Genomic DNA, 13,017 nt, shown 5'->3' with positions numbered 1-13,017 from the left:
ATCCATCCATCCATCCATCCATCCATCTCAAGCCAATGAATTCAGTGTAATGTTCCTTAAACCTTGTTCTGCTATTATTCACTGTTAACGAACTCTACTACTAAATGCTTGGATTAATATTAAACTCACTAGAAGAACTCTCATAGTAACTTTAAACCTCAGAAGTCAATGGTGCCTCCAAATCATGTGACCAAGGTACAGCCTTGCTGAGTCTCCATTTCAACTTGTGTGAACGTGTGGACCTCAAACTATGTACCAATTGTTTTGATAGGCCAAGTGAAACCAGACTCATGATAAATAATTTATGATTTTCCGGAATATTGCCATCATGTTTGGTACAGGAAGAAATGATAAAAAACAGGTTATTTTAAGGAAAGTGCTTGCAAGCAGAAAGATCACCTCTCACTCTCACAGTCACAAAGGCTACACAGCAGCAGTCTCAGTTTCACTCCTTGGATCTGAAGGGATAGCAGGATGGACTAATGGCTGACTGCTGCGGACTGTTGGAGGAAAACTTGAGTGGGTCAGTTTAAGTTATTTCAAAGATCCCCAGTGTTGCTCTTTTGGTTCAGATTAACAGAATCAACCTTATTGGATGCAGAGTTGGATGCTGAACTTGGAAATTTATAAATACAAGGACAGTGTTGCATTTGTTCTAATTCAGCAGGTTTTAAGGCTGTGAGTGGGAACCAGTCAGACAAGTATTACATTATGTGCAATGATTTCTCCTGTTACATCAGGTTCTGCAAGGGCTCATGGTGTTGATGCAGTGATGAATTTATTACCTGTCTTGCTCCTGCATAAAATGTCTATCTAGAAGTTCAAAAAAAATGCTGAAATTCAGCATATTCTTAATTTCAGACACAGTTAAAATGTTTAGTTACATTTGTCAGTGGGTTCTGCATTGTAATTTGCAAATGTGAACACAGAGAATTAAGGTTTAGTCCAATGCATAGATGAGAAAGTATATTTTTCACCTGGGAGTCAATGATTTCATAGCTGAAATTAGAGAGCATAGTGATGGTTTCTATCTGCTACTGTCATTCTCATGACACAAGAGACTTCCACCAATCACTGAACACTAGGTCACATGACCCTTAACTCCTTTTATTAGTCCTCAGCTATCTGCCTATTCTTTTCTGTGTGAAATACTCATTCTGGCCTAAAGACTTGATAAGTGTGCCTGACTGATGTACTGTTCATATACCTCCCATCAGAAAATTAAATCTAAATAAGATTTTCCTTTTCACTACAAGTCCCATTTCTGTTGTGCATGACACACATAGGCACATTGCACAGTGGAGGTGTTGTTGTAGATGTACTCCTTTAATTAAAAGGCAGTGTTACGCTGCTCTCTATCTTTCTAGTTTTCCTCTACCCAAACCACCCTCTTCCAGAAATGAAGTAGCTGCTGATAGACGGGCCTTCCTTCTGCTCGGCTAAATCAAATTTGTTATGAAGGAGTGCAGATGGGATTAAATCCAATTTCAATGACCAGGCTTTATTATCTAACAAGGCACTCAGATGCATGACACGACAGACAGGTGATATGATGTTGGGTTTATTTATTCTTTGTTAATTGAATTTACATTGACCTCAGTTAATAATGCACTTCATTTGAAGGCGCCGTTGAAAGCACGCAAGGACACCTCACACGACACACATAACACAACAGCAGTACATCAAACAATATAAATCAGGTAACATTGATGTGTAAGTTTGCTAAGTGACGTTGTGCAAATTTGCAAATATAGATAAATACATATGAATGTGACTGACTGTAATAGTACAGTCAATAAACAAGAATGTTATCACATAGTTAATGTCAGGTAGGATTTAAAGGTGAAAACAGTGTCGGAAGTGTGAATGTTTGGTGGGAGAGAGTTCCAAAGGCGGGGGGCAGATCAGCCAAAAGTTCTTGACCCCATAGTAGTTAAGTTGACAGATGGGGCTAAAAGCTGGATGACAGAGAGTTTGGGAAAGTGTGTGGATGTGACAAAGTTCAGAGAGATGAAAAGGTGAAGGATCTTGAAAGTGAGGGGTAAAATTTTAAAATCAGTGCAGGATTTGATAGGTAGCCACCCCTACCATAACTTTTCCTGTAGCTCCACCTTCATGGCAAATATTTTTAAATGTGATTCATGAATAAGAACAGCGAAGTCATCACTTTGTTTTCCACTCTAAACAACAGAGTGCTGTAGTCTTACAATACAAGCATTGCAGCCTGGGTTGGCCACTTGTGGGATGTCAGAACAGACATGCTAAGGCTTTTGCATCATTTTTCTTGCACAGATATGATGTTTCTGCCTCAGAAACATGCAGGGGTACAAATTATTTCACACAGGTGCACTTGGCTAGAACTACGATGTGGGTTTCACCTGTGTGGGTTTTAAAAGAGTGATTCTCCTCTTAGTGCAAGTATATTTCAGGGGGAAATGTGCAGCAAACCAGAGAAGCCAGAACATAGCAGCAAACTTCAGTTGAGCTGTAAGGTGCCCCATCTGGATCAAGAGCTTCTGTCTTGCACAGCAGCCTCTCAGCTCAACTTGACTGTGGACACTGACAGCTGTCTTCCAGCAGCCTCTCATTCATTGCAGACTTGCTCTTAGGTGTTTTTTGGTTGACTCTTGACCATCCTGACCAGTTTATTTCAGCTGTAGCTGTGTGGCGTTCTTTTCTTGATAGAAAAAAAAAGAAAAAACCATAGGGAGTCGTAATCTTTAGATTATTTTTGGGATCCTGAAATGACAGGCAATAAGGCAGAATGTCAGGAGTGACACTTCAGTCAAGAAAAGTGACACAAGTTGTAATGTGATCAACAACATAATTTGAACTGTAGATCATTGTATTTGATCACACATAATGCTAATTTGTTTAACAGTTTCAGTTTCCTATTTTCTAGTTTGTCACTGTTATGATATTTCTGCTGAAGACTAAATATCTGTAGTGAATGTGTGTTTGTCTCTGTGCGTGCTTGTACTTCAATATACCATGTATCTATTTATTACCTGAGGAGGTAAAGTTAAATGTGTGTGTTGAGGGATTCTGTGCTGTGAAAGCAATTTTAGATTAGAGCTGTGGTTGGCCACTGTTTACATCAGCCACAAATGTAATTGACGTTGCCCTGAGGCTTACAGTGTGTCAAGTCAAAGCTGCTAAGATATGCACACACACAGAATTCAGTCAAGTTGTGGCCGTGGTGCCTAACAGCAGCTCAGTGTACAGTGTGCAGACTTGCCTTTTTATAGCACTTTTCCAGTTTACTGACCACTCAAAGCACTTTACAACACTGGTCACTGCTCACCTGCTCATCTGAACAATTTGGGGCTCATCGTAACATTGACGCAGGAAATCTTCAACCCAGGTGATGGATTCAACATCACAATGAAAAAGTAAAAAATGTAAAACACAGGCCATGATAAATTCACAATGTGAATTTGTGATTCTTCTAACAGATACTGTGATTCAATTTTGCGACCACATTGCTATACCATCAAAATATTAACTGATCTATATTCTAATGAAAAGACAAGAACTTAAAGACATGAATTGCTGGCAAAAGTTTTTTTTTTTTTTTTTTTTTTTAATTAGCATGGGGCATATAACAATCAAACACAATTATCACAAAACAACAAGTTGAACAAGTAATAATGATACAAGGCGTAGGTGTAAACAAAGTCGCCTTGGGCCGTGTCTGATTGGTTTGCATGATTAGTACACGACTGGTACTTATGTGTAGAGTATTCACTCTTTGGTGATATATGATGTAATCTTGGATTTTTACAACCGATGATAATTACGTCATGTTTTCCGCAACTTCAGTTCACCTTGTCTCCAAAATGTTTGCACAGGTTCACAAGGGACAGAGTTTTCTTACAGGTGTGCACATTCTCCCGTTTGTTTTTATAGACCAGAAATTTTGCATGGGAGGTGGCATATGTTTCTTTCAGGCCCCATTTTGTGCATGCACAATATTATAAACGAGACCCCAGGACCCTTGCAGAACAAAAACTAGAGAAAATATAATATAAGAATATAAAGAGTTATGATGGATGATCCTAATGCTGCATCCTAATGGGAAGCTTAAGCCTTTGGAAAAAAAAAAAAAAAAAGTTTACAAAAACATGCACATCCAAACATAAAAAATATGAGGGGCTGGACAAAATGAAAGTTTAATAAGTCTTCCACCCTCAATACGGATCCTATGAACATCTCAACGTGATTTTTCAGGTGCACACTCAGACATAAAACAGAACACACCTCACAAGGACGTACAGAGGGGTCACCTGACAGGTCATGTGACTACAAATATGTAGACTTTGACATGTACATAATCCTGTAAGTGTACAGTATATGCTACATCACCTTTGTACCGAACCAAATGGTAGAAAAACTTAATTATGTCAAGATGCAAAATATTACTATACAGAAGCCCTTTGAAGCAAGTGAGTTCAAAATTCTGGTAATTTAGAATTTTCTAAATCTGATCTATTTAAATTGTTTTTTTCTCCTGTGTTTATGATTTAAGAAATGTGTGAAAAGAATATCTTGCCAGGATTATTTTTTTTACAGTTATTTAACTATTTTCACTAGCGTCTCACATCTTCAGAATTTAGGATCCAGGGTTCCCTGAATTTACTGACTTCCTGCACAGTGTCCCTTTGCCCGCCATGCTAAGATTATAAAAATAATTAATGATTAGGGATCCTGCATATTTAAAAAGCATTTTACCTCCCAGAAAATAAAAGCAATTGAAACATTTGGTGGGTCAAACCTAACAGCAGGCCAGCTTATAGTACCAAGGAGAGAAAGTTTCTAAGCACATTGTGAATGTCGATTGCAAAATGAACTAGATATAGAATAATGAAGACATCAGCATTTACATTAGTTCCCTATAAACTTTGCTATTACTAAACAAGTTTAAAACATGCTCACTTGGTGAATGAAGATTTGCTAGTGATACATTTCTATCATAGACTAAATGATTCCATTAAACTCACGTTTTGTCCTGTCCATCCATCCATCCATCCATTTTCTTCTCGTTTATCCGGGGCCAGGTCGCGGGGGCAGCTGTCAGAGCAGGGACACCCAGACTTCCCTCACCCCAGACACTTCCTCTAGCTCCTCCAGGAGGCTCCCAAGGTGTTCCCAGGCCAGCCGAGTAACATAGTCTAGTTTTGTCCTGTGTTGTTTGTGATGGTCCAGTATATATAAGTCATATTTTGGGACCCAGTGACAGACTGATATGACAATGGAGATCTGTGTGATGGCACTTTTTTAATAAAATAAAAGCCACACACATCCAGATAATGTAGCAACTACAGGACCTAGCCTCCCTGAGAGATTGTCTTTTACAGGTGAACATACTGCATCTCTTTTTTTTTATGCTTAATTTCATACACTGGGAGTCTGTGGCTTCTGAGCACCTGGCTCCAATCTGACCAAAACCCCACTGTGACGATCAATAACCATTTATGGTCCAAGGTGTTAAATTGTGTGGGCTAGTGATTGAGTTGACCTTCAGGCTTAGACGGGGTCAAGTCAAAGAACCACATGCTCTGTACTGACCCTGACCATAGAGAAAATTAATGATATCAGAATGTCCAACACTGTTCAAATGAGTGCAGCTCTAGATCTTACAGAGAGCAAAGTTAAGTACAGCAGAGTTTCAGAGTTTTGACGGTGTAGGTGTTTGATTGGATTGAAGGGTGTTGAAACTACTCACCCCAGCATGGCACAGAGGCAAGACTTGTCTTGTGGTGGACCAACATATTGATGACCAGGGGAAAAAAGGTAGTACATTGCAAATGTCATCATCGGTAGGGAGAGCCGTTGCCAGGTCTTGTTTGATGTCAGTGAAAATGTCAGGTGCTTAGAGGCAAGCATGTGCACTGAATCATCCAGGCAGGAAGCTCAGCTGGAGGGGGAGGGGCAGACAGGTGGATGTCATGGTTTTTTTTTTGAGTTTACAGTTAAAACAAATAGTTAAATATGTGTTTTGTTTGATTCAAATACATCACAAAAACAAAACTTTAAAGCTCTAGCACTGGCTAAACGCAGTTAATAGTCTTACCCCTCAATTCATGCAGTGTTTATTCACCCCAAAGCCACAAGCCAACTTTCTGCTGCATCTATAGCAATCCACCATCGGTGCGCCTGACCACACCTCATTTAAAGACCAACATGCCCTGGGGCACACAGGTTGGCAAGTACACTTGCAATTTACACAATGTTGGGTGATGGGCATGCAAATGACAACTGTGTCAGTCTGAAACTAGCCATGACACTTACACTGTGTGGTGCACCACTCTGCACTGAATGTAAGATAGAGCCCTTGTTTATTTGGAGAGCCCCCCAGCAGCACAAATTAGTAATTAGTAAGTAATTTTCCTTTTTATCAGTTACCCCAAGACCAATAACACTGTTGTTATAAGTTGCTGTCCTCATCAGTGGTGACAATAGCCTCTTGTCCAACATAATTCTTCTTGAAAATAAGGCATAATACTAGATATCTTTGGAGGTTTGTTAGCCTTGTTAGTGTTGCTTGGCCTGGTCATATATATTCTTTTTGTATTATTATTTGCCCTGGATAATGCATAATACATTTAACTTTTTTATTCAATAAATGTTTATGATGGTAGTTCTGAAGTATTCTGTACTTGTATTCTGCTCTAGAACTGCACTTTAAATTGATAAAATGTTAAAAAAGAAAAAAAAAAAAGAAACAATGACTCGATCTCTGTGACCCCAGTGGGAGTTATGGTCTATCTCAATAAATGGAAGAAATCAGTTTTGCCTTTGTCGCTGAAAAGGATGTTGGCATTTACAAATTGGAGGTGATACGATCTGTGTAAAGTAAACACTAATTGGGTCATCTCTCTACACAGTGAACTAATTGCAGCATTCTAGTTCTTAATTGTGGAATTGTCAGAGCACATTTGGAATGCTAATGCAGGAGAGACAGCTGGTGAAAGAGAGAGTGGATGAGTCTTCTGGGACCAAATCCAAATTCACCCATGGCTCTCCTCTCTGTTGTGGCTGAGCAGTTCGGGTAGGTGAATGGAGAGAGATGGGAGGAAGGAGGGGGCTTGCACTGTGCTGTGATTATCTCAGGGCTCCAGCCTTCCTGCTCCTCCTCAGTCTCTCTTGCTCTGCCTCGGTCAGACTGCACAGCCCACCATGAGTGAGCTGTCTAATCACTTAGGCGTCATTTAGCCCCATTACAGTGAGTCACACTCATGTTTCAAAGGGAGGGGGATCCCCTTACAGTCATGATTGGATAGCATAGTAAAATGGCAAATAATCATGCCCAATTCCAACCCTCAGCGTTTTCACTTGCAGCATTTTGGTATTTGTTTCAGGGCTCTCAAGAAATGTGTTTAGCTTAAGTTCTTAATTGAAACACACTTTTGAGTGGCTGCTGACATTCAACATTTCCAAGAAAACAGAAACAAACATAAAAGATAAATTTCTATATTAAAAAAAAAAAAAAAAACAACCCTAACCCTAACCCTAACCCTAATCACGCATACAGTATGTACAGTACATGCACTTCATCTTCCTGTCTTGGTGCCTGAGAATTATTGATTTAGTCAACAGCAGGATGCACTAATCAGCATTAATTTCCCTTCCACCTTCCCACAATGTGGGAGCTTATATAGGAACATGTTCAGTAATTATAAATAAAGTATCCTGCTGCAAACTAAATCACGAAAAAGGTAAAAACAAAAACAGTGCTGCAGAGCGACTGGATAATCTGTCGTATGTTCTGATTTTGGTTTCTTGTTTTTGATTTGTACTTTACTTTTAGTGGCTAGTTTGTATCAGTGCTTTAGTTGTAATTTGTTAGTCCATAGTGACTTGTTTTTGGTTTCCTTGGTCTCTTGTTTTTTTTGTATTTCAGCCTTCTCAGTGAATTGCATTTTGCTTTTATTTTGCACTTTGTTTTAGCTCTTAGCTGCTACTTTTTCCTGTGTCCAAAGTGACTTTTTTTTGTTTGTTTTTTCCAATTTCTTTTTTTGTAAGTTTTGAGCGTTCGGCTTGAATTATTAGCTTGCTTTTCCCCCCCTACTCCAACCTCCCCTATGTGTCTACATTTGGGTCCTAACCTGTTTTACCTTATAGGAGAACTTCGGTCGATTTAAACATGCAGCTTCATTGCTCAAGCTACCCTTGACTTGTCAGTACCGAAGACGCGAACACATTTGGTCCAACCATTACAGGCTCTGTGAACAGAGAGTTAGCATTGACAGCTAACAGCATGGGGTCAGAACTTTACACTGTGTTTTAAGTTTCTTAACATGCTCCACAGCTCAACCCAAAAGATATGCAACATCAGCAGACACCTCACAACACAGCACTGTAGCCTGTATGACTCAAAATGAGTAAAAAAGTAGTTAAAACAGTGTGTTTGTGCAAGTAGCTACATACTGGTTTGTTGTCATCCGTGTCCTGCGGAAACTAGACCAAATTAGTCAATCTGTCGAGCGAGTGCTTACTCCCTCAGAAACATTTTCTTTTTTCTGGTCATAATGTACATGTTCATGTTACAGCCTGTAATGAGCCATGAGCCTTATAATAGCCTGTTAAGCCTGTTAAGCACACACTCGACAGATTGACTAGTTTCGAAATATATATATATATATCAACGTGTAGTGTTACATTTCCCATTTAAAACATAGCAATGATCTGCCACATTTTGGTTCCTCACAGTTGTTTATTTTAATCTTTGATGAGGAAAAATGATCATTAGTAGGACCTGCATGCTGGTAGTATAACACCAGAGCAGCTTCATCCTTTGGCAAACCGATCATTGGGGGTTCTCAACACATCACACACACAGACCATGGAGTTATAATGGTGGCTTATATTGCTCCTGTTGCTGTCTTGAGAAATTGCCCTGGGTTGGTTACGCTTCAAGTCCTTGAGTATGGCGGTAATATTTCTTAATCCTCTGCTTACATTTACGTAATTGATTTTGTCGGCCCCAGTTAACTATAGTCTGGACTGCTCAGATGTGCCAACTGGTGGATGTAGGTCCACACTGCAGCTAATGTAAAATCAGCTGAATTAAATAAAAGTCCCCCCTCCTTTTCTGTCATGTCGCAACACATTCAAGGCCACGGCGATGGCGTCTTCTGAAAAGAGAAACATCTGTAGCTGTCATTCAAACATTAGGTCTTCTTGTATATGAAGGAGCTGCAAAGTTTGTTCAGTGTGTAAACTGTAACCGTACTGTACATTTCCTGCCACTAAACAACCTCTCTGCTAAATGTCCCACCTGCTTCAGTGGCTAACAGCTGTCTGCTCTGAGCTCAACCACTGATTGTCATTCTTTATTCGCTCACTACAAACTGCACTGTTCTTTGTTTTTGTAATATATACATATATATGTTCTTTGTTTTTTGTTAGGGTTAGGGTAGGGTTAGGGTTAGGGTTATATATATATATATATATATATATATATATATATATATATATATATATATATATATATATATATATATATATATATATATATATATATGTGATGAGCGAGTACACACAACACACACAAACACTCATATATATGGATACACACACGCACCAATTTCTCAAACGGCCCTCAACATTTGACAACCACGAAGATTTTGGCTCTACATGTTACCAAAAAATGACCTTGGCATTAAAAATGTTAAATCTTGTGAACTATAGCAATGTTTAGAGAAATGCAATAATGAGAGATATTGAATCAACAGGGTTAATGCTGCTCATGGCTTTCCTTTAATAAATCACAGCAGAGCTGAAAAAAGCCACTGTTTTTGTTGTGGTGATACTCCACGGTGGTGGAGAGATGATTTCATCTTATCACACTGTGTCCAAAATAGAAAGACAGTGTCACATCTGACAAACTCCTTCATCAACTGTTACACGGTTGACATCCTGCTGAGAAAACCATTATTGCCACCACATAACACACAGATGAGTAGAACTCTCCACAAATTGATTCTGCCTCAGTTTATTTGTTTTATTCTTGAAGAAAATGAGAATACTGATACTGACACCCAGCTGATAATACATTGTAGAGTCTAAACGATTAAAATCTTGATATATTATTTTTGATTTATACTTTGTATGTTACTCTATCACTTATTATACAACATGAAATGCATTATTGATAACATTTAGTCACTAACTGTGTTATAATTAAAAGAGAACTTCGGTTGATTTAAACATGCAGCTTCATTGCTCAAGCTACCCTTGACTTGCCAGTACCGAAGACACGAACACATTTGGTCCAACCATTACAGGCTCTGTGATATATATATATATATATATATATATATATATATATATATATATATATATATATATATATATATATATATATATATATATATATATATATATATATATATATATATATATATATATATATATATATATATATATATATATATATACACACACACACACACACACGTATGTATATGAACACCCCACAAGAGCTGCAGCTTTGAAAATTATCTGACCGCTGCTTGTTCAGAGTTTTAATCATTCTCTAACAGCTGAAACCTCACTAAGTAAAGCTAACTGTTCAAATCCACAGTTTGGGGAGTTTTTGTTTTTGTAACCTTGCTTCTGAAAAGCAAAAAAAAAATGTCTGGCAAAACATTCAGGAAGACAGTTGAACAGAAATCTGACATTGTGGTGACAGGGGAGGCAGGAGTGTTGTATGTCTCAGTCTGATTTCATTTGGTGAATTTGTGAAAGTGATATTTCAGATTAAGCAGAGCAGTTTCCACAACACTTTTTGACAGATACATCAATGCCTCTTTTTTGTGTAAGATCATTGTTTTGTGTGTCTTCAACAGATAGTATTGTTTTGACAGTGACAATGTGTGTGCTTATTTTCTTCTCTTGATGATGGTTGTAATGTTACTATTGTTGGATTTAGAATTACCTTCAGCCAAATGAGATAACGATCAAATCACAAATCAGATCAGCCAGGCCTTCAGCTGCATGTGGTTGTGTGCGATGGACAGAATCCATGTTCAGTTGTATGTTACCGACCTTCTGCTTTCTTTGTGTCTCTTCCAGGTCTGTGAGTCAGTGAGCCATGTCAACCCTACGCTTTGGACAGCATCTCATCAAGGCCTCCAATGTGTTTCTGCAGACGGAGCTGTCCTTTGCTATGGTCAACAGGAAGCCTGTAGTGCCTGGACGTATCTTTACATTACTTACTGCTGAGAGGTAGGCCTGCTGAGCTAAGCATTGTTCCTGGAATGTGTAGGCAATCAACAGACCTTTTGTTGAGTCTGTTGAGTGGTCACTGTATTGCACTTGATGTTGCATTAGTTTGAATAGATACTGCAGATGAATAGAGTGAAAGATAAAGGGGTAAACTGAAATAGTTTCCGTTTATAAGTTTTTATGTTGAAGCTTTATGAGTAGGTGTTGTTGTACTCCACGCCACAACAGTCACAGTAAACTGTATACACACATCCACACAGCTGCAACTCTACATGATCCCCATGCAAACAGTGTCATGGTTGAATTATGTGTAATCTGGATTTTCCGGACATCTTGAGAGCACAACATGTCTAATAGTTACAAAGTTTTATCTTCGAAAGGTGGTGTACAAATGCTCAATCAGTATGGATATAAGGTTTAACACACACTAGGAAACACACAAACCATTAAAAAGCTTAAAACACATTTTGACACTTGAATTGAGTCTTACTATGCAAGCTTAAAAGACTAAAGCATTTAAGCAGACTGAGAAACAAGCAGCATTTAGGGAAGGATCAAGTTCAGTTTGTTTTAGCTCTAAAGTTTTCTTTCAAGCATAAATAAATAATAATAATAATAATAGATTAAGATAAATAAATGCAATATATATTCAGTCAGATCCACTGTAAGTTAGAGAAACGCAGTTTTGAGATTGAACATGTCATATCAACGTCTACATGTCTCAGCAGTATGTAGCTGTAGTATCCCTAACATTGCAGATGATCCTTCAGCTATTATATTAATATTTAACAATAAATGTACTGACTGATGAAGGTTTATTTGACCTGATTGAGATATGACCTTAACAAAACTACTTGAATTGAAAAAACTAGCCTTACTTTGGAACAGGTAAACACTAATGAGCTTGCACAAGGTGGATCTGCAATATTTTAGTATTTATTCATGCTGAAATCACAACAAGAAGACCAAATGACCTAAATGTGGTATTGCTAGAGTGTGCTTGCTTGAGTTAACGTAATCCTTTATTGATCTACAGAGGGGAAATTCAAGCAAATGTATTTTCAAAAGTTCCTACGTAGTAGTACCACAAAATATAGGACAAGGGAGTGAAAATGTACATTAATGATGGTGTGTGTGACTGAGGGTCTGAAGAAAGAGGTATATAATATGTAGCACTACAGTGCACATGGCGGCTGTTTGAAACGGTAGGAGACATTCTCAGCAGGTAGAGGGTTTTCTTGATTTGGTTGGTTATAGAGGAGTATTATAACTTTAGGTTCATATCGTGCCATTCTCAAGTTTGTAGAATTGTAGTGTTCTCTTTGTTTTTTACTCTTTTACTCTACTCTTTACTCTTTTTCTCCAATTGTTGTGGGAGTGTGCTTGCATTTTTAAAATGCATTTCTTGTTTTACAGCTGAATTGGTGTTAATAAGTTAAAGTGTTTCTGAAGGTTGAAAGTCTCTTGAACCTCTGACCACCCATAACATCACAGTGGTCTGCGGTCTGTTCGTCAAATCTGGAAGTGATGTAGCATGTGTTGTAGTTCCATGCTGTTTCTAAGCTAAGCAAAGTGTGGAGGAAGCATGTTGTCACCACAACCTGGAAAGAAGAAAAAGAAGGCTTGTGAGACTGTCTGCAGTTTCTCTTCCAAACTGCAATGAGTGAGATTGTTTTTTAACGACCAGGTGCTGGTTGATGTGGAGGCAGACAGTGGACAAACATCAAAAATGATCTTGTGTGTGTCTGTTTCTATGTGTGTGTGTGTGTGTGTGTGTGTGTGTTT

General features: G+C 38.3%; 1 protein-coding gene across 2 annotated transcripts in view; it reads left to right on the top strand.

Annotated features, from left to right (window-relative positions):
* fhit (fragile histidine triad diadenosine triphosphatase) overlaps positions 1-13,017 on the top strand; it is a 368,692-nt gene that overhangs the window by 154,080 nt on the left and 201,595 nt on the right. For both annotated transcript variants that reach the window (XM_037102526.1, XM_037102527.1), the window contains one exon: positions 11,080-11,204. In XM_037102526.1, the coding sequence (XP_036958421.1) occupies positions 11,099-11,204 (106 nt within the window). In that variant the 5' untranslated portion in view covers positions 11,080-11,098. The remainder of the gene's footprint in view (positions 1-11,079; positions 11,205-13,017) is intronic.

Source organism: Acanthopagrus latus, chromosome 6, assembly GCF_904848185.1.
Source record: "Acanthopagrus latus isolate v.2019 chromosome 6, fAcaLat1.1, whole genome shotgun sequence".
NCBI classification, from domain to species: Eukaryota; Metazoa; Chordata; class Actinopteri; order Spariformes; family Sparidae; genus Acanthopagrus; species Acanthopagrus latus.
The sequence above is the reverse complement of the archived record's forward strand: the minus strand, read 5'-3'. Positions and strand labels throughout refer to the sequence as shown.